Raw genomic sequence first — 21,878 nt, 5'->3', positions numbered from 1 at the left:
TGTGCTGGAGTCCATTCAAACTAGTTCTTAAGAGTTGATTGTTGAATTTTTGATCTGAGTATTAACACATAGAAAAATGCTACAAATCAGGAGTTGATTTACTGACTTGAGAAAGTGATGGACTTAAGTATATCATGCCTGCATTTTTTTTTCCATAAAGCCAGTTAATAAACATTTATGAACACACCATGGAATATTCCCCTCTCTTGGTCCTTTTGCTCTTTTCCTTCTTGGTGATAAAGGAAATAGAAATACTATTAGCCACTGAGTGGGGGAACAGCAAATTATATGCCCCCAGTGACCTTAGATGATTCTATGAACACATGTCACCTTTGTTTCTTTTGTGTTAGTTCCTTATTTTTGTTAGGTGAATGAGTATCCTGAGAAGGGACTGCCCAGTTGATCAATGGTTTAGGAGATCTGTGAAAACTGTCAGAGATCCTACATGCAACTGAAGTTGATATCAGAGACCACTGGAATCAGTAGCAGCAGTAGCCAAGAAAGCTGTTTGACTGAACCAGTCTAACAGTGTGATTGAACTTTCAACCAGCAATAAGGAGCCAGTGAAGCTGAGCAAGGGAGTAACTCTTCCATCACCAATGCCATGTCCAGAAGCAAACTTGATGGAGAAAAGAACTCTCAGGGCCAGGAGTCACAAGGTAACCATCAGCCCCGTATGTTCTCTACATGTATACCTCATTACCACTGTGACTTAATTTTGAACCTACTCCCCACAGACACCTTGTGTTTTTAGAGGAACAGTGTGCCCCTATTTGGGGAGGAATGTTTTGTATCATCTGCTTTAATTTTGATCCTACTGTCCCCAGGAACCTCACTGTGCAAGAGGAGAGTGTCCCAAGACTGAGGGATGTTTTTGTACCTTTTGAGCTTGTTTGTAAAAGCTAATTGAGTCAACTGATTGGTTGCCATTGGCAAGCACATGAGCATACTTTTGCTTGGGAACAAGGGTAATAGAAGTCTTATCCTCTTACGAGTCATCTCAGTTACCTGAGAACCCAACCTGTCAGTGAAGTTGGGGAAGTGGCCCCAGAGAGGTACTACATAAGCATTATTCCAGGCCTCTCCTTTGCCCTAATCTTTACTTCATTCTACTATATATCATACTTACTTGTTTGCAGGTAGATATAGACACATGTCTATATCTGTAGCTATATGTATTCATATAAATAAGCATGATGCACACACACATATATGTATGTGTGTGTGTGTATATATATATATAGATATATAGATATGTAATTGAACTTCATTAAGGCTCCTATCTCCTTTTCCAGTCCTATCATTTTCATCCAGTTACCTTGCATTCTTGCCAAATTGAACCAGTCTCCTTTCCCTTTTGCACTTTTGTACCTTTACTAATGTCATCTCCACAATCTAGGATACTCACCCTACCATCTCCAATTGGTATGACCTCCCCATTTTTCAAAGTTGTTAGATGCTATATCTCTCTGTTCAACCCAGCCACAAGTGACTTTTCCTTTCCCTTAAAAGGAGGTGCTCCGTAGCACTTGGTTAATAGCCCTTTTAGGGCATTTTTCATTGACTATTTTATTGTGTTTCTGTATAGATCAGTTGGTTAACAAGCATTTATTAATCACCTTTTATGTGACATGTACAATGCTAGCCAACAAGAATACAAATACAGAAGTGAGACAAACTCTGCCCTCAAAGAGCTTACATTCTTTTAGGGGAATACAACATATAGAGGCAAATGGTGGTCACACAATTAAGCTTTGATAATCAAGTATAGCCAAATGGCAGTAAATTGTCAAACCCTTTCCAGATGCGATGGTAGTATCAATTTGATTATTATTCCTGAGTCAAGAGCAAGGCCCTGCATAGACTCTGGTGTCCTGGTGGATTGCTGAATGAGATGTGAAGCATGAACAGGAACTAACTACTCATAATGGGTTGAGGTGAGCTTTCACTCAGTCACTCAATGATTAGGATAGCTCAGCCTCAGGTCAGAGTCTCAGAGCTGAGTAAATTAACTCCTCTGGAGCTGAGGAATGGACTCCAAAGCACTGGGTCTAGAATGTGGTTGTTCATGGTAGAGAAAAGAAGCAGCACAAATGGTGAAATTCCCATCACCAGATGGGATGTATGTAGTGGTAAGGAATCTTAGGGAGTTTCTTGAACTCGTCTTTTTGAGTTGCCATACTTTCCGGAAACAATGAACCGGAGTATGCAGGAAGCCCTGCATATGTCAAGGATAAAGGTGCCCCGGAGCTGATATAATTTGTTATTTGCATCCCAGCTGGACTTGGGAGTCAAGATAAGAGCCAGTCAGTCTGCACCAGGCTGAGAAATTGCTTGTGCAGCTGGGACCCTTGTCGATAAATAAGCAGACCATCCTATCTTCATGGTCTAGCAGCTCCCCAGGGAAAAGAATGCTGCTTTTGCCATTGCCTTGCTCCTCCCCTTCAGCAGAAGTTTTGTCCTTTTCCCACCTTTACTGCATCTTTCCCCCTCCCGTGCCTCACCCTTTAGGTGGAGATTTGTTTCCTCTTCCTTCCTTTATTGGACTATCATAAATATGCAAACCTCTGTATAGATTGTGAACTCTTTGGGTTCCACATGCATGTTCATTCCTCTTGTAATAAACCTACTTTTCACATAAATTTTGTGAAGTTGTGATTGCCTGTTGACACTATCTTTTTTTCAGTTTCTTGAGGACAAGAACTGTGTGTTTGTTTATCATAACACCTAGCACAGTACCTCTCATGTAGTAGGTATTCAATGGATATTTGTGGAAGGTAGGAATTCTGAGGAAGGCAGGAAGGCAAACAGGAAGAAAGAAAGGCAGGAGGGAAAAAGGAAGGAATACCAAGTTCAGTGAAGTTTAAGAAATAACTCTGCTTTATAATAAACATAATTATATAGGCACAAAACAGGATTGAATTCTCCTGGAACTACCCATGGAAATGATTGCTTTATAAATAGTGATATAATCCTTTTTTGGAAGTCAACATATTTTGAAGGTAGAAAAGGACTCTGGTATCATCTGACAGTCATGGAAGAGGCTGGAGAGCTAGGCAACTAGCTCTCAGTCTTTGTGTAAACCAGAAGATAGGCTGTTTCTCCCCTAAGAAGGAAGAATAGAGGGAAAAACTTTAATCAGTTAATACAAGAGTTCGTAGGAAGATAGTATAGTGCTAATATCAAGCCAGTTCCTAGGCATTATTTTTTATGGTCACTGGTAATACACCAATCAAAGGAGCATTTTCTTCTCTCCTGTTCATTTGTATCTTTTGGCAATATAGCCTACATCTAAAATGGCACCCCTAAAAATCCAGAACCCCTCCAAAAATGCTATCCCTCCCACTTCAGTGTTAAATTATTCCCTCACATCCACCCCATACAATGGGCACTCAAGAGTTTATCTGGTCCCTGAATGATAAAGAATAATTTCTGCTCTAGTATATAAAGTCCAAAGAGAAACTTTTAGTATATATAATAGATCACCTTTTGAATCCCATGGCCATTTAATAGAAGAGAGACAGCTAGTAGGACAGAGGTTAAATTTCTGCAATGTTTTGTTAACATAGCAAATTGACAACTACAATTCATTATCTGAGTTTTCTTTTGTCAGTTTTTTATAATACACAAAAAGGGAAGGAATGGAAGAGTAAATAAGGTTCCCAGCCCAGTTGTTGCTCAAAAAACTCGGGTTTATGACCCTATTAACACCAAGGACCTTATGGAATCTCAAATCTTTTTGCACAATTAATGAAACAAATATTTTTCTTACCAAGATAAATAATAGCTCCCATAAGTCTTTTTGATATCTTCCCACGTTGCCTACAAGAACACAAACAGATAAAGCCAAATGGTCAATATTTATTAAATGCACAAAGCATGGTCCTACATAACATAGGCTTGTTCATTCCCACCATATTCACCACTAATGATCTCAAGACCCTGGAACATCTAATTATAGGATGTCCTTTCTGCAAAGCCTTTCTGACTCTGTCTATATAGCAGTTTGCTTAGTCTGTTTATCATATAATATCTGAGTCTGTGGTTCTTAACTTCAATTAGTATTCATATAACACAGTTCTTTGTCACAGTTTCTTCTGACATCCTGATGCTCCCCCTAAATGCATCAAAGTTCAGGGACAATGAATCTAAATATTCATATCTTTGGAAATGGCCCCTAACAGATAAATTCAGCAGACGGGCCTTTCTCAGGAAAGGGTCTAGAGACTCTAATTTTAAAAGATTCCCAAACCACAAAAGGGACCCCTCTGAATTCCAAAAAGCAGACCCAAAACATCTTTGGCATCATGAGCCCATCTGATATTGGTCCTATTCCATTAGTATGTTCTAATTCCAATTGATATGGTATGGATATTCTGAATGTGTGGTTGACCTAGTGTAAGAAGCCAGATTCTTTACCCAGCAGACATTGGAGTCATTAAAGCAGAACCATCTGCCATCAGCAGGATTACAGATGTAGGCACAGTAATGTCCATAGCTGGCTGTCCCCATGTGAGCAACCACAGCGAAAAGTTCATACTGCTGGGAAGAAAGGAAACAAAGCACAATAAGGTATCCCTGCGACATGTAGGCAATAGTCCACAGGGGATATAGAAGGGCTATACGATTTGTAAGAATTGGCTTGTTTATTGATACTATGTTCTTTCTTTCTTTCTTTTTTTTTTACATGAGGCAATTGGGGTTAAATGACTTGCCCAGAGTCACACAGCTAGTCAGTATCAAGTGTCTGGTCTGAGACCAGATTTGAACTCAGGTCTTTCTGACTCCAGGGCCAGTGCTTTATCCGCTGAGTCATCTAGCTGCCCCTATGATACCATGTTCTTCAAAAAGGTAATAATAGCACTTCTCTCCTAGGATTATAGTGAAGATAAAATGAGATATGTAATATGTACATACATAAAGCACATTATGAGTAATACAATATAAGAAAAGCATACAAGCAACTGACCCAAACCTTAAAGCACTGCATAAATGTTAGCTACTACTGCCGTTGTTGTTGCTAACATTCTGCTGTCAGGGAGCCTGGGACTAGGAGATACCTATAGTAACTTAAAGTTTCAGTCCCTCTAAAAACAACACATTTTCACTGTTTCTAGTTGCATCCATAATTCCTGTACCAGCCAGGCATAACTATGATGGAAAGAGTTTTGGGTGTGGAGTCAGACAACCTGAGTTCAAATCCTAGTTCTGCCTCTTATTAACTGCATGACCTTGGGCAAGTCACTTAACTTCTGGAGATACCAGTTTCTCCTCATCTGTAAAATAGTGTTGGATGGGCTAGATGATCTTGGAGGTGCATACCAGCTCTAAGACTGTGTCTCTATGATCATTTCCCCAAAGAAATGGAAAGTATCTTCTTAGAGTCGGTAGAGCTTAGAGGGAATGGGATTGAGAAACAGAAATTCTTCCTGCATACAAATGCAGCAACACTAATGGAAGAGCTTATTAATTGAAAGATATGAATCCACAAATAATACCAAGCAGCCAACAGGTGTTTTGGCCACTGCCTGTCCTAATTAGTACAAGCAGGTAGGTGGTGCCATAGTGCACAGGGCTCTCTGAGCCTGGAGTTAGGAAAACCTAAGTTCAAATCCAACTTCAGACACTTACTAGCTCTGTGACTCTTGCCAAGTCACTTAACTCCTGTCTGCCTCAGTGTCTTCAACTGTAAAATAGGGATCATAATAGCACTGACCTTGCAGGGTTGTTGTGAGGATCAAATGAGATAAAGCATTTAGCACAGTGCCTGGCATGTAGTCATTGCTTAATAAATGCTTATTCCCTTTCCCTTCCGCAAACAGAGACCATTATTACTGACTAGGTAGAGGGGATGGAAATATAGACCGAGGCAGATGCTCAAAGGTGTCCTCTCTGAAAGGGTGGGTCAGTTCTTTTCTAGCAGGCTTCTAGATCTTCAGGGTTCTTCAATCCAGAGACTCAAATGAACAGGAGAAAAGAATCACTTCTCTGACTAGGGTTAGCAGTATCCCCTACCTGTCCTTCAGGGTCCCACCAATCTTGTACTGCTGGAAGGACCTGACTGAAATCCAGGCTTTTGGGAAAACTCAGTGGGTGGATGATCTTCTGAGTCCTTGAGAAATTCTTGGAGGAGAATCGCATAAGGTGTAATGTCAGTGTGGGGGGCAAGTTGATTACCTTCTTGGTCTGAGAAGTAGAAACAAAGAAGAGTAAAAGTCCATACTATTAGAGGAAGAAAGGTACTAGGATGAAAAGTCAGCCCAGCATGAGAATGTTGGATTTCATCCCACTGATTCCCCTTGGCAAGATGAATCAGGATTGGAGCAAAGGGACATCTACTCAATTGTAACAAGCTAGTCTGTGCTTTTTGCATTTTAAGAAAGATCAGTATTATTTTACCACGCTAGAAATTTTACCCAACTAAACAAATTCAATTATTTTCTGGTCATAGTAGGAATTTGTCCAGCACATCTAGTGGAGGTAGTCCAACCTTGGCCTCATTCTCCCTTCTCCCCTTTTGAAATTCCTTTCTTTTGGGAATGAAGTACTCTGATGAACTGTGGCAACAATTGTCAAAAAATCCGTTTCAATTTTGATATTGACATATTGATCATGATTCAGACTAATCAAGCCAGGGTCCAGGGGCCCAAGATGGAATGAATTCAAGAATCCAAAGATACTATAGGGAAACTCTACCTCAGCCAGGAATGTCCTAAAATTTCAACAAGGGTGACATTGGAATAACAAAAAGTCTGGTGGAAGGAGGCGGGCACTCACTCAGGGCTAATTACCTGTTGCCAATAGGTCATCTTCCCACAATTCTCACAGAAACACTTGTTTTTGCCTGACAACTTCATGGGCTGGAAAAAACATTGTAGGGAATCCTCCTGTCCCAGAAGACACAAAGTGAAATACAGTGTCAGACCTTAACAGTCTTGGCTTCTGTCTCATCATGTTCCTCCTCTTCTTCCTCACAAATTCCCAGCCCCTTCAACTCCAACCTGATGTATTTACCAAGTAGCTCTGCTTTGGGGGCTAAGGGAAGTTGATATGCCACCTAATGCCACCACGTTCCCTTTATTACAATATGGGTTCCCTTTGTGTAGTAGTAAAAAACTGGAGGCAAAAAAGGAGATGTCCACCGGGTGGGAAAAGGCAGAACAAATTGAGGTGCATGCATAAGAATAGATAAATATGAAGAATTTAGAGAAGTGTGGGAAGACATATGAAGCTGAGTGAAATAAGAAGAACCAGGAGAACAATATACATGCTAACAATGTAAATTGAAAGAAAAAAAAATTGAATCTGAACACTGTATAATGTTAAAAAACCAAGCTTGGCCTTGAAAATAGATAAGAAAATTTACCTCCCTACCTTCTTTAAGAGGTGGGGACTGTAAGTATGGAACAATACATACCTATGATCAGACTTGATTGACATATTGGTTAATTGTACTAACTGCTTTTTGCCTCTCTTTTTTATTTAGTGGGAGAGAAGGAAGATATATTTGGAAGCGAAGGCAATGAAAAATAAAAGATGCTGACTTCTGGTTAAGATGGTGACATGGAATGTCTATAAGAACCCAGATCACCCATAAATACCTCAGCAAAGATCTAAGTGGGCACCTGATTAAACAGTGATTAAGATGACCAAAGGAAAATACCAATAAGCTCCTCAATTATCTCCTCAACAAGACAGCCAGAAGCCTGCAGCTTCCAGAAGAGGGGATATGTCATGGGAGGTAGAAACCAGCATGAGCTCCCATTCATGGAGCCTGAAGCCAATGAGATCTTAGCCCTGGCCTGTCAGAGAAATTGTACTGGTCCAAGCCAACCCCCACAGGTCACTATGCGGGGAGATGGGGCTGAGCAGTATAAACCTCAAGGAAGTTCAAGCTGTAGCAGGAGACAGGGCCAGCTCAGCACCAGGTGTGTAGGTCTTGTATCACACCTAAGACAAGCATTATCTCTGAAATCTGATTGGGACCCTTTAGGGCCACAGCAGGGTACAGAGCTTGGAGCTCACGCAAAAAGAAAGAGATAGAGGAAAGGCCAAGCCCAGGATTGTAACAGAGGGTGGGGCCCAGTCCCAGCTCTACTATCCAGAAGTTCAGGGCCTCTGCCCTCCAGGATAGTGAAGAGATAAAGCCAAGAAGAGCTACATGCAACTACATGCAAAAGTCCTACTCTAGGAACTGAGGCTAGTGATATGAGTAAATAAAACAAAACCAAAAACTCTAGCTACAATGAAAAAATATTATAGCAATGTGAAATTATGGTATTATAGGTAAAAAGAACTCCCAGAGGTAAACCCAGAAAAAAAAAATTCCCACATCAAGTACAAATAAAGCTTGTCCACGAGTACAAAATGGTTTGTCTATAAGCACTCTAAGAGAAGGCATGAGAAATTAAAATTCATTTAAAAAATGAAATTCAATCTCAAGGGGAAAAAATTAGAAGAATAAATATCTTAGAACAGAATATGGAAAACCTTAACCAAGTAGCGAAGTTTCAAAAAATAGAATGGATAAAATAGAATTCGTTGACTCCATGAGATAACAAGAAATATTAGAACAAAGTACAAAACAATAAGGAAGCATACAACTCACCGAAAAAACTGACCTAAAAAAAAAAGTTGAGGAAAGATAATTTAGGCATTAGTGGTCTCCCTAAAAATCATAACCAAATAAAAGATCTGGATACCATATTTCAAGCAATCATAAAAGGAAATTGCCCAGATCTATTAGAACCAGATGGCAAAGTGAAATAGAAAGAAATTACTGACCACTTCATGAAGGAAAACCCAAATTGGAAAACAAGAATATCATATCCAAAATCCAGAAGTTTCCAGTCAAATGTATTGGCAGGAAGTCAGAAAAAAAAAGTGATCAAGGAGCAAAGGACCACGGTCAAGATCGCAAAGACTATGCTGCAACTAGTTTAGAGGAAAGAAAATTTTGGAATATGATAAATACTCTTACAACCAAGTGTGTTCTGGTAAATGTATAACAATTGGGTGTCTGAAAAAAAATGCATGTATGACACACTTTTAACTTAAATTTGCATCCTCTCCATCAAGTGCATAAATCCAGACAATCAAGAGAGCAATAAACCAAGCCCTAATTTGTACCATTTAATGATTTCTGAGGTATAAATGCTCACACTGAAAATTTAAGCATGCTCAAGAGACAGTTCAGGCTCTTGTACAGCAAGTAGAACTTGTACAGTAGGTAGAACTTACTCTCAAAAACTGACTATAATCCTACAAGGAGAAAAAAATGTATCTTCAACAGAATAGAAAACCTTCAAGCATTTCTGGTGAAAAACCCAGTGAAGAGTAGCATCTTTGAAATGGAAACACAAGAGACAAGTTAACCTAGAGCACTAATAACTGGAAACAAAATGAGTGCCCATCAATTAAGCGGCTGAAAAATTATAGCACATAAATGAAATTGAACATTATGCCATAAAAATGATGAAAAGGATGGCTTCATATGAATTAATACAGAGTGAAGTGAGCAGAAACAGAACAATTTGTATAATTGTTATACTATAAAGGAAAACAACTTGGAAAGATTTAAGATCTGTAATCAATGCAATGACCCGTTATGACTCCAGAAAGACTAATGATTAAACATTTTCAGAGATGACCGAAGTATGAATTCTTGACTAAATTTGTTACACGAGAGGCTTTCATTGGTGGGGAAGGCGGGGATTGTTGTGAGGTCAGAATGGAGGATAGTGATAGTGATTGCAGAAAAAGGACAAAGGAACATCTATGAAACATTTATGATACACAAAAGACAGTGGAAAGAAGTTCAAAAGGAGACATAAACACATAAACAAGTAGATCAGTTGAGGGTACCACCAGCCTGCCAGTCATCCAGGTTCAAAGCCTAGATGTTGTCTTCAACTGTCTACCTCTCTCTCACCAGCTCCCCACCCCCATATCCAATCTATTGCCAAGGTTTGCCAATTTTGTCTTCATAATATCTCTCATATATATCTCCTTCTTTCCTCTGACACTGCTACCACCCTGGTGAAATTCCTCATCACCTCACACCTGTACTTCTGCAATAGCCTACTGGTGGAGCTGGCTGCCTCAAGTGTCTCTTCACTCTGGTCCATCCTCTACTCAGCTGTAAAAGTGATCTTCCTAAAGCTTGGGTCTGACCACGTCACCACCACTCCTACTCATTAAACTCCAGTGACTCCAGATCACTTCCAGGATCCAATATAAAGTCCTCTGGCATTCAAAGCCGTTCATAACTTCCCCTCCCCTTCACCTTCCTAGTCTTCTTATACCTTACACCAGGCATGCCCAACATATGGCCCACCAAAGGATTTCAGGTGGTCCTAGAAAAATGTAGAGATTATAAAAGAAAGTAAAGATGTAATGAGTGCTTTGTCCATGTCCCGCTTAACCTGCCTTCCACTAGTGACTATTGTGCCCATCATGTGACATGGTGGGTAGGTTGCCACTGCACACACTCTCTTGTTTGTCACATGATACATACTGATTGGTACTATTGTGTTAAATTTAATATACACCTTAAAAAACAAAGTCATACAATTATTTTTTATGTGAAAATGTTTTCTTGATGTTTGTCAAGTTTACAATTTTCATATATATAATTTATATATAAGTTTATGTTATATATCATATATAATATATTACATATTTAATATATTATATCATATGTCATATATAATATATCACATATTTTATATATTATATAATCTATATTAATATATTATACATATAATTTTTTTATTTTTAAAATTTTCCTTAAAAAGTTATCAATCAATTTTTTAAATGAACATGGATGTATTTTGGATGGTTGCCTCTGCACTATAAAGACATTTTATAATATGGTGATACTCAAAATAATTTTCCTATCTTTAGAGGGACCTTTTCAAGGATCCCAATCCCTTCACCCTTCCAGTTCTGTCTGACCCTATATTTGAAAACAAAAAAGAAAGGCACTGATGACTTACAATGATTCTAGGAAGAGAACAGACAGCTATATGCCTTCGCAGCCAGTAGGACTGTCCTCATTTGACACTTGGCTTGTCCTACTGTGGTCTCAAAAAAAAAAAAAAAAGACTTTCCAAAATGAAAATGATCTTCTCTGAGCTGTAAAGTTTCAGCCAAAAAAAAAATAGTTTTCCAAGAAAGCCAGCCTGTACTACATAATGTAGCAGCTACTTGTTCATTCTTGGATTTGTTCATCATTTCACATGTTTTTGTTTTGTCTCCCTAGCTCCCTTCCTTTAATAATCAGGAATTATGGGGCGGAGCCAAGATGTCAGAGTGAAAGCAGTGACTTCCTTGAGCTTTCCCCAAAATCCCTCCAAATACTCTTAAAAAATGGCTCTAAACAAATTCTGCAGCAGCAGAACCCACAAAAAGACAGAGTGAAACAAATTTCCAGCCCAAGACAACCTGGATGGTTGATCAGAAAGGCATATCGCTCCAGGCTGGGAGCTCAGCACAGGGCAGTGTGGGCATGCAGGCCACAGCTAACCTGGAGCAGGCCTCAGAGGCTGAATCTCGGGCAGCTGTGGAGGTTTCCAGACTCCTCAATCCACTAATGCCAAAGACAATTTAGAAGGTCAGTGGGAAAAGTCTGAGACAGGAAGGCAGGGTTTCAGCTCCATTCCCCAAGAGCTCCATTCCCCCATGCCCTGGGGGGAAGCTGCTGCTTCCCAAGCTTCGGGCCCATAGACTGAGGGGGAATCCAGTGGCTGATCAGAGAGGGATTGCAGGGATCTCTTGCTTTGCTTGTGTTTGGATCTGGGTCACAGTTCTGAACAGTGGTGCTGAGGTGAGAAGGAGTGCTGGTATGGTGGAGCTTGTAGTGGCTGTAGAGAGAAACCCCTCCTCACAGTTACAGGACAGAAAGGAGTACTTGTGGTCACAGGCCAGGAAAGGAGTAAACACCTCACCCCTTATCACACCACCTTGCAAGAATTTACAGGTCCCTACAAGTATCTCTGAAAACAGCTGTACAAACCCCTGAAGCCTGGGACAGTACATTCTCCACATTGGAAGCAGATTCCTACCTTCACAAAGAGTTTAAAACTCAAGTAATTGGCTGGGATCATGAGCAAGCAGGGCAAAAAGAGTCAGACTATATTATCTTACTTTGGTGAAAAAGAAGATCAAAATATACAACCAGAAGAAGACAACAAAGTCAAAGCTCCTACATCCAAAGCCTCCAAGAAAAATATGAATCAGTCCCAGGCCTTGGAAGAGCTCAAAAGGGATTTTGAGAAGCAAGTAAGGGAAGTAGAGGAAAAACTGGGAAGAGAAATGAGAGTGATGCAAGAAAATCATGAAAAACAAGTCAACAGCTTGCTAAAGGAGACCCAAAAAAATACTGAAGAAAATAACACCTTAAAAAATAGCCTAACCCAAATGGCAAAAGAGTCCAAAAAGCCAATGAGGAGAAAAATGCCCTAAAAAGCAAAATTGGCCAAATGGAAAAGGAAGTCCAAAAGATTACTGAAGAAAATACTTCCTTAAAAATTAGAATAGAGCAATTGGAAGATAGTGACTTTATGAGAAATCAAGACACTGTAAAACAAATCCAAAAGAATGAAAAATTAGAAAACAATGTGAAATATCTCATTGGAAAAACAACTGATCTGGAAAATAGATCCAGGAGAGAGAATTTAAAAATTATTGGATTATCTGAAAGCCATGATCAAAAAAAAAAGAGCCTAGACATCATTTTTCAAGAAATTATCAAGGAAAACTGCCCTGATATTTTAGAACCAGAGGGCAAAATAGAAATTGAAAGAATCTACTGATCTCCTCCTGAAAGAGAGATCCCCAAGGGAAAACTCCTAGGAATATTATAGCCAAATTCCAGAGTTCCCAGGTCAAGGAGAAAATATTACAAGCTGCCAGAAGGAAACAATTCAAGTACTGTGGAAACACAATCAGGATAACACAAGATTTAGCAGCTTCTACATTAAAGGACCGCAGGGCATGGAATATAATATTCCAGAGGGCAAAGGAGATATCTTTGATTCCCAGCATGGTACACATGATTAAAAGAACACAAGATTTGAAGTCAGAAGACCTGGATTCAATCCCTGCCTCCTCTACTTACTGGTTGTGCCACCTTGAACAAGTCAGTTATCTTGCTGAGTTTCAGTTTACCCATTTGTAAAATGGGGAAAAGAAAGCATTCATCTCTTCCTCAAGACTAATGAATCAGTGTAAATTATGGTAGTACTTGGTAGAGAAGAGCAGCCTAAGTTCGAATCCCACTTATCTTGATTACTCCCTATGTGACAAGGCAGGTCATCTAACTTCTCTAGGCCTCAGTTCCTTTATCTGTAAAACAAGGGGTTGGGCTGGGTGGTCTCTACGGTTCTTTCCAGCTCTAGCTCTATGATCCTAAGTAAGGTACTTTATAACCATAAAGCCCAATATAAATATAAATTATTATCATTCCTTATACACCAAAGAGTATAGTGCTTGTGCTCAGCCAATCAACCATGATTTTTAAAATAAGGAATGTGAAAGAACAGAAATAAGGGATTTGTGTCAGGGGGAGAAAGGAATTGGAAGGAAAGAAGAAAGGTGGGTCCAGCTAGGTCTCTATCCCAAAGAGATCAAACAAATGGGAAAAGGACCCACATGTACAAAAATATTTATAGCAGCTCTTTTTGTGGTGGCAAAGAATTGGAAATTGAGAGGATGCCCATCAGTTGGGGAATGGCTGAGCAAGTTGTGGTATATGAATGTAATGGAATACTATTGTGCTATAAGAAATGATGAACAGGCTGACTTCAGAAAAACCTGGAAAGACTTATATGGTCTGATGCTGAGTGAAGTGAGCAGAACCAAGAGGACTTTGTACACAATAACAGCCACATTATGCAATGACTAATATTGTTAAACTGAACCCTTCTCAGCATTATGAGGATCTAAGATATCTCCAGAGGCCTTGGGATGGAAAATGCTGTCCACATCCAAAGAAAGAACTATGGAAGTCGAATCGTTATCACTTATTTTTACCTTCTGTTGAGTTTTGTTTCATCTTTCTGATGGTTCCTCCTATTGGTTTTAATTTTTACTTACAACTTCATTAATGTGAAAATATGTTTAATGGGTATGTAAATGTAAAGCCTATATCAGATTGTGTGCCGCCTTGGGGAGGGTGGGGGGGGAGGAAGGGGGAGAAAAATTTTCAACTCAAAAGCATATGGAAGTGATTGTTGATAAATCAAAATAAATTAATAAAATTTTAAAAAAGAAGAAGAATAAGAAAGGTGGGGATTACAAATAATGACAAAAAGGAAAATTAATAAAGGAATGGTTAAAAAGCAAATAGTTTAGCCAAATCAAATAGAAGAATCCTGGATGACCTATTGACATGTGTGAACAAATGAAAAAGAGGCATAATGAAATGGAAAGCCATCATCCTACATAAATCTAAGCTGGTAGTTATCAAGGATACCTAAAGCCTACACGAGTAATCCAGATTTCCCAAGTTCAGCTGCATCAAGTACTGTCAGGACACAGAGTATCACAAGTAGGAAATGCTATAATTGGAAGCTATACATATTTTACTTTAAGCATGGCCATGAAACCTAAAGTGAGACAAGCCTATGATAGATATACAAGGAAGAAATGGAACTAGAATGAGTTGAGCCTGCAGAAGACAAGGCTAAGGGGTACCTGAATAAATCTTAAAACATAGTAAGGATTCCAAAACAGAAGACAACCAGCTTGTTCTCTATTTTTAGTGAGACCAAACCAGAAAAAAACTTTAAATATCATGAAGAATGTACAACAGAAACAAGTGAGGCATCTCCTGATGATAAAGGTTGCTGAATACTAAGAAAGTTACTGAGGGAGACAGTAATTTGGTTAGAGTTCATGATTTTTAAGACAGAATCTCATCTCCCTAGGATGCTTTGTATGTCATTCTGTCTTAAGGAAGAAGGATAGACAAGATGGCCTCTTAAAAGTCTCTTTTGGTTTTCCAAGAATCTTACAGTCTCTTCTCAAATTACGTGACTCACCTAAAGAAAGTACAGGGATAATCAATGGGAACATAGGATGTTGGCCATGCCAAAGCTGGAGCAGAAAATTCCCCAAGAGAAAACACTAACCAGCGTTGTCAGAGGTTGTGAGTCGATATCAAAAACAGGGAGGGAAAGAGTCAACATGCTGCTATCCCTGCAGCTCTTCACAGTGCAGTTCAGACAGACCAGGGACTCCTGCATTGTGATAGTATATAAGTTCTTCAGCCTCTCTGACTGCAAAAAGAAAGAGACATCTTAGCAGAGGCTCAAGTAAAAACTACAACTGCTTATCTTCTCTATTTCTATCCTTTACTTCTTCTTCTCAAACATCGCCCTTAATTTTTACCTTCTTTTTTCTCCTCCCTTATCCTCAATGAAAATGACAAACAAGGCACATCTTTAAACCATCTCCTTCCTCCTTTTCTTCTCTTACCTTCTACAGGAAGCCTTCCCCATTCCTCCTTAATTGTACTTCCTTTCCTCTGTTGCTTATCTCTAATTTACCCTGTATGTACCTTGATTATACATAGTTGTTGCATGTTATCTCTCCCATTAGGTTTTGAGCTCCTCTAGAGCAAGGACCGTCTTTTGCCTTTCTTTATGTCCCCAGTGCTTAGCATGGTGCCTAAGGTATAGTAGGTGCTTAATGAATATTTATTTGCTGACTCCTAGAATAGGTAGCATTTAAAATGTTTTTCCGTCTTAAGTCCTTACCAGCTCTGAGTCTGTAATTTGGCTCTGAATCAAGTTCCAGAGGGTCAGGAAGAGTTGGGCAGCATCATGGTCAACAAACACTACCAAAGGAGACAAAAAGACATATCAGTAGTCTGACAGATGTCTCTTGTCCTTCTCTCCGTCTCACTCCTGCTTATCTCCATTTGGGAAGCTGTTTGTACAGGACATCATTCTGACATCTGCTTTCATGAAAATGGCAGCTCATTGCCCTAAATGTGGCATCCCATCTCCATTCCCAAGCACGGAATCTCAGACTTGGAAATGACCTCTATAATCCAAACCATATAGAAACCCCTCCATACAATATGCCTGGAAGATAATCATGCAACCTCAGCTTGAAAACCACAAGTGAGGGTGAACCCACTAACCTCCCAAAGGCAACCCATCCTCCTTTGGGATAGCTGAAGGTGAAGTCTTCTCTACATCTTGTCATTTTTTTTATAGACTAAATATTTTCCAGTTCCTTTAATTAATCCCTATCTAGCATGTTCACCATACTGGTAACTCAGCTCTAAAGATGCTCCATTTTGTCAGTGTCCTTCCCAAAATCTGGTACCCAGAGCAGGACACAATACCTCAGTTTATTGGAAAAAACAGTTGTTCTATCCCCTATTCTCTTAGTTGCCCTCCTATGGAAGCTCTCTAGCTTATCAATCTCATTCCTAAAATGAAACCCAGAATTGAACATTGTACTTCAGCTATAGTCTAAGGCAAAGAATCATAAAATCACAAAATTTGAGACTTACAAGGGATCACAGGTATACTCTAGCACAAATCATACCCCAAAGGAATCTCTGCTCTAACATCAAAAAACGAGAATAAAAATAAGAATAACAATGGCTATCATTTATATAGCACTTAAAGCTTTGTAAAACACTACATATATTATTTCATTTGAGCCTCACAACAACTCTGTGAGATGGGTGCTACTATTACCCCAATTTTACAGATGAAGAAACTCAGATTGAATAAGGTAACATGACTTGGTCAGGGTCACATAGATAGGAAGTCTCTAAGGCAGAATTCAAAGTTGGGTCTTCCTGACTCAAGTCCAGTCACACTACCTAGCAGCCTGGACCAACAAGTGGTCATTCAACCTCAGATTGAACACCTCCAAGGAAGAGGAATCCTCTCAAAGCAGTCGATTCCACTTTGGCCTGCTCTAATTCTTAGGAATTTGTTCCTGACATCAAGCCTAAATCTGGTTCTTTTCAACATCAACTTTCTACTCCTGGCTCTGCCCTTGGCAGCCGGAGATAACAAGACTTATTCTTCCTTTGAACACTTTCTTTCAAACACTTAAAAACATCTATCATAACACCATATGTCTTCTCTCTCTGAGATAAACATACCCATCTCCTTCAGGCAAAGCTCATATGACACAAATTCCTGAACCTTCTGGTTGTCCTCCTCTAGACATTCTCCACCTTATCAATATTCTTCTTAAACTGTGGCTCCCAGAACTGAGTGCAACATTCCAGATGAGCTCTGACAAGGGCAGAGCCCAGGGGGACTATCCTATCTATCCCTGGAAGCCCTTTATCTCTTAATTCAGACCAAGATGGCACTGACATTTTTTTTTGACTGCCACATGACACTCATATTGAGTTTGTAGTCCACCAAACCCCTAGATCTCCTTCAGCTCAACTGTTATCTAACCCTGCCTCCCTTTCATACACAAGAGTGATTTTTTGGAACCCAAATGTAATACTTTATGCTTTTCCTTCTCAAACTTCATCTTATTATGTTGTTGTTATTATTATTATTATTATACTATTAAGTTATTACTATTGTTCAGTACAGTGCTCTAATTTGTCAAGATTGGATCCAGATGGTCATACAGTATGTTAATTGTCCCTCCCAGCTTTGTGTTCATCTGTTGATTTGATAAGCATGTCATCTGTGTATTTATTCAAGTCAATGATAAAAATGTTAAGCAGGCCAGGGGCAAGCCCCAAGCCCCAGAGTACTCCACCGGAGATCTCCTGCTACGCTAACATCAAACCAATAATTAATATAATTCATTATACCTATCCAGCCAACCCGTTCTGAACCCATCTAAATATGTTATCATCAACTGGCACATAATAGGCACCATATAAATGTTAGTTATTTTTATTATTGTTTCTATCTTTTCTACAAGAACCAGTGTGAAGTATTTTATCAAAATGCTTTACTAAAATCCAGGTAATCTATATCCATAGCATTCTCCTCATCTACTAGTTTAATAATTCCAACAAAAAAGAAAATGGGGTTAGTCTGATGTAATACGTTCTTAATAAAGTCATGCTAGTTCTTTCTAATCAGATTTCATAACGACCCATTCTAGTGTTTTTCCAGAAATTGAAGTTCACTGGCCTATAGCTTAGAGACTTTAAAACATTTGAAGAACATTTGTTCTTCCCACACCTTGTAGTTTTTCCTCCCCTTTCCCATGACCTTTCAATTATTGCTACCAGTGGTTCAGCAATCACAACATCAATTCTTTCAAGGTCGAAATATAGTTCATCTGGGCAAGGCAGTTTGAATCCCTCAAGCACAGATAAGTGTTCTTTTACTATCACCTTACTTATCTGGTATGTCCGTTGCCTGTTAGCATTATTTCTGTTCTGTGGCATAGAGGATGGAAAGCTGACCCTGAAACCAAGATCTGGGGTCACATCCCACCTCTGACAAATATTGGCTGTATGATTCTGGGAAAGTCACTTAGTGCTTTAGAAAACTCTCCAAGATTGCTGTAAGTTGCATAGAAGATGCCAAGCTGTATCAGTAGATGAAGTCTCCTCAGCTGGGAGCTCCCTATACCAATGAAATCACAGGTACCTATCCTCTATCCATTTCCAATGAAAAGGTGGTTCTCTTGGCAGAGATAGTCTAAGAATTAATGTCTGTCAATGTAGCAGAGCCAAAGACCCTCAAATTCCTGGATATAGCAATTTTGATTACCAAATCACCCTGAACAGCTCTTATACTCACCCTTACACACATGCACACAAACACCCATCCTCACCCTTTCTGCCCAACCATAAACAACAGCACCATAGCTAAATGACTTCCTTACATGGAACATTATAGTTTTGCAGGCAGGATGCCAACTCCACAGGCCGTACTGCCCTCACCCGGCTGTCTTGCATCTTCTCCAAGAGCAGAAGTAGCTGGTAGGGGACACTTCTCTTCCGCTTCTCCTGTTCCCTAGGCATTGTGATACTGAAAAAACAGAAAGGTCACATATTGTGAGGGTTCCTGGAACAGATGAGCTCAAAAGAATACCCTTTCAACAAGGAGACAGACACCATCATTTCCTCACCACCATCACCACCCCTTACCCTTCCTTGCTATTACACTAAGAGCCAACCCAGGAACGAGAGTGGACCATAACATCATTCTGACAGCCTAGAGTCATTGTCAACATTTCTGTTAGACATGTGTAAGCCAAACTGTAGGTTCTCTACAAGAGTTACAGTATCACACCACAGCACCTAGAAACTAACAAAAAACACTACAGAACAGAAATAAATATCCCCACACCCAAACAAAGCAGAAGAAGGAAGTGATTAGGTTCATGGTTTCACTAGTCCAGTTAGTGGTTCCCACACAATGGGTAAACCATGATCTTTACCCTCTGTTCACAGCAGGAAAAAGTTTTCAGGAAACAGACTATCCAGAATGTCCAGTCTCAAACAAGCAACCTTTCCAGCTATGCAGCCAATTAAAGGTGGCTACCCCCACCCATGTGGTAGGGAACCAAGGAAACCTCCACATTAAGAGATCTAGGCAGGCCTAAGCCAGCTCAGGGCAGCTAGCTAGTACCAGGATTGGAGTAAAGAAGACTCATCTTCCTGAGTTCAAATCTGGCCTCAGATATCGACTAGCTGTGTGACCCTGGCAAGTCACTTAATTCCGTTTGCCTCAGTTTCCTCATTTGTAAGATGACCCAATTTCGAAATGGCAAACCACCCTCGTATCTTTGCCAAGAAAACCCAAATGGGTTTACAATGAATCAGTTGTGACTGGAATGATCAAATAACAAAGGTAAGCCCCAGTACATCGATAAAATGAAAAGTAATTCATTAACAGAAAGGTAATCAAGAAAAGGCTCTCGTAGGAAATGTTCCTTCCCCTCCTCCGGTTCCCTTGGCACCATGATCCTGAATAAGTAGAGGAGCCACATACGCTGAGCGTTCCTGGAAGAGATCCACCTATTATTAGTGGTTAGATGGAACAGAGGCTCAGGAGAGCACAACTAAAATTGAGGGAAAACCATCAGAGGGTGTCAGAGCCATAGGCAGAGCGCCTATGTACCTCAAAGCCCCTTACGGGTATCAGAGAACCTTACTGTAGAGGTGAAACATGACACACCGGGCTTTTAGGCAAGTGGGGGCCAAAGTAGCTTGTGTTACATCGATATTTTATTTATTACCATTCATTTTGTATTTTCATAACAACCTTCACTTTGTTTATCCCAGTAGAATATAAGGGACAGGACTGTCTCACTTTTGTCTGTGTATTTCTAGTACCTAGCAGGGGAGGGAAGATTATGGAAAGAAGAAGAAAGGGAAAGGGAAGCATTTATGTATTACCTACTATGTGCTATACTAAGTGCTTTTACAATTACCTCATTTGAGCCTCACAACAACCCTGGGAGGTAGGTGCTGTTATCCCCATTTTACAGATGAGGAAATTAGGGTAAATAGAAGTTTAGTGACTTGCCCCAGGGTCATGCAGCTAGTAAGTGCTTAAGGCCAAATTTGAACTCAGGTCTTCTGGACTCTAGGCCCCAGTGCTCTATAGATGTTTAATGGATGGTTGTTGAATTGAAGTTAATTGAACTGAGTAGTCCAAACTTATAAATAGGGACAAGATCAAGCGCTTGAAAGAAAGAAGCAGAACAAGGAGATTAGTTGGGTGTTCTTGAGATTGGATCTGGAGAGAGTGGCTCTGACTCAAAATCTTGGTTCTGTATAACTTTGGGCTAGGCAATCTCTGACATCCTTTCTTAGTTTTAAATCTACTATCCTGGGCAGCTAGGTGGCACAGTGGATGGAGCTCCAGCCTTGGAGTCAGGAGGATCTGAATTCAAATCTGGTCCAAGACATCTGACACTAACTGTGTGACCCTCGGCAAGTCACTTAACCCCATTGCCTCATCAAAAAAATAAATAAATAAATCTACTATCCTAAGAGATGTTGATAATACAGAAAATAGACACTGAATCACTCTATCCCTGTGTCTGTGGTTGCATGGACCCTCTTCTAGCAGCTAAGCAATGAGGGAAGAGGCCAATCATGTATAAATTCCTGGAAGACACACACTGTTTTGTATCCCTGGAGTAGAGCAGAGTCTTTAGACATGATGCTTAATAAATGGTTATCTAATTCAGGAGGCCCTCAGCTCACCATGAATGATGAAATTTTTCTATAAACATAAAAGAAAATACAAATTTATAATTTACCAAATTATAATTCTCAGTCATAAGCTAATGAACTACCCAGGAAAAGGACTCACTTCTTCAAGATTTTGGTGAAATTCAGGTTCATGATGAATACCTGGAGCAAAGAGTTGAGACAACAAGTCTGTCCGATGTTGTACAAACCAACAGGGCCTGAAACACGGCAGAGACCGAAAAGAATAAAAATCAGCAAGATCAGAGCATAAAGGGATTCGTTCAAATCCACAAGTATTTATTGAGCACTAACTGCACACATAAAGGAGGACAGCTGAGGTAGAAGAAATAATTTTGGCTTTGGGGACTTTGCAGTCAAGTGGGAAATAAAAACCATAAACACATGAAAAGTCAAGTAACAATGAGAGGAGAGATATCACAGGGAACATGTGATTAACAGCTTAATGAAATGTACAAAAAAATAATTGTTGGGAGAACCAGGGAGAAAGAAAAAGAATGTTTGTAAGGAAAATGAGACTGGACATTCCAATCTGCAGCAGCTTCTCTGCCCACTAAAGAAGATACCTCCAAGGTTAAGCTCATCACCTCTAATCTCATCACCACTGCCGCTCACTCAAGCCTTGAATGACACACCTTCCCTCAGCCTCCTCTTCCCTGTGGCTGGAGGGATGGCTGTTGGAGTACAGAACTAC

The 21,878-nt window shown here is 39.8% G+C and overlaps 1 protein-coding gene across 3 annotated transcripts in view; it reads right to left on the bottom strand.

Annotated features, from left to right (window-relative positions):
* Positions 1-1,589: 1,589 nt before the first annotated feature.
* The window catches only part of USP18 (ubiquitin specific peptidase 18), a 36,061-nt gene continuing 15,772 nt past the window's right edge, over positions 1,590-21,878 (bottom strand). For 2 of the 3 annotated variants that reach the window (XM_021001539.2, XM_078156232.1), the window contains 9 exons: positions 21,288-21,384; positions 18,844-18,989; positions 15,762-15,841; positions 15,135-15,281; positions 6,792-6,887; positions 6,016-6,186; positions 4,420-4,542; positions 3,773-3,822; positions 1,590-3,106 (listed from right to left, as the gene is read on the bottom strand). In XM_021001539.2, coding sequence (XP_020857198.1) covers positions 3,061-3,106; positions 3,773-3,822; positions 4,420-4,542; positions 6,016-6,186; positions 6,792-6,887; positions 15,135-15,281; positions 15,762-15,841; positions 18,844-18,989; positions 21,288-21,384 — 956 coding nt within the window. In that variant the 3' untranslated portion in view covers positions 1,590-3,060. The remainder of the gene's footprint in view (positions 3,107-3,772; positions 3,823-4,419; positions 4,543-6,015; positions 6,187-6,791; positions 6,888-15,134; positions 15,282-15,761; positions 15,842-18,843; positions 18,990-21,287; positions 21,385-21,878) is intronic. The other variant, XM_078156240.1, reaches the window with a different exon arrangement.

The sequence above is a fragment of the Phascolarctos cinereus genome, unplaced genomic scaffold (assembly GCF_003287225.1).
Source record: "Phascolarctos cinereus isolate Bilbo 61053 unplaced genomic scaffold, phaCin_HiC Scaffold_1;HRSCAF=81, whole genome shotgun sequence".
Classification (NCBI taxonomy): Eukaryota; Metazoa; Chordata; class Mammalia; order Diprotodontia; family Phascolarctidae; genus Phascolarctos; species Phascolarctos cinereus.
Note: the sequence above shows the minus strand (reverse complement) of the source record. Positions and strands in the feature narration are given on the sequence as shown.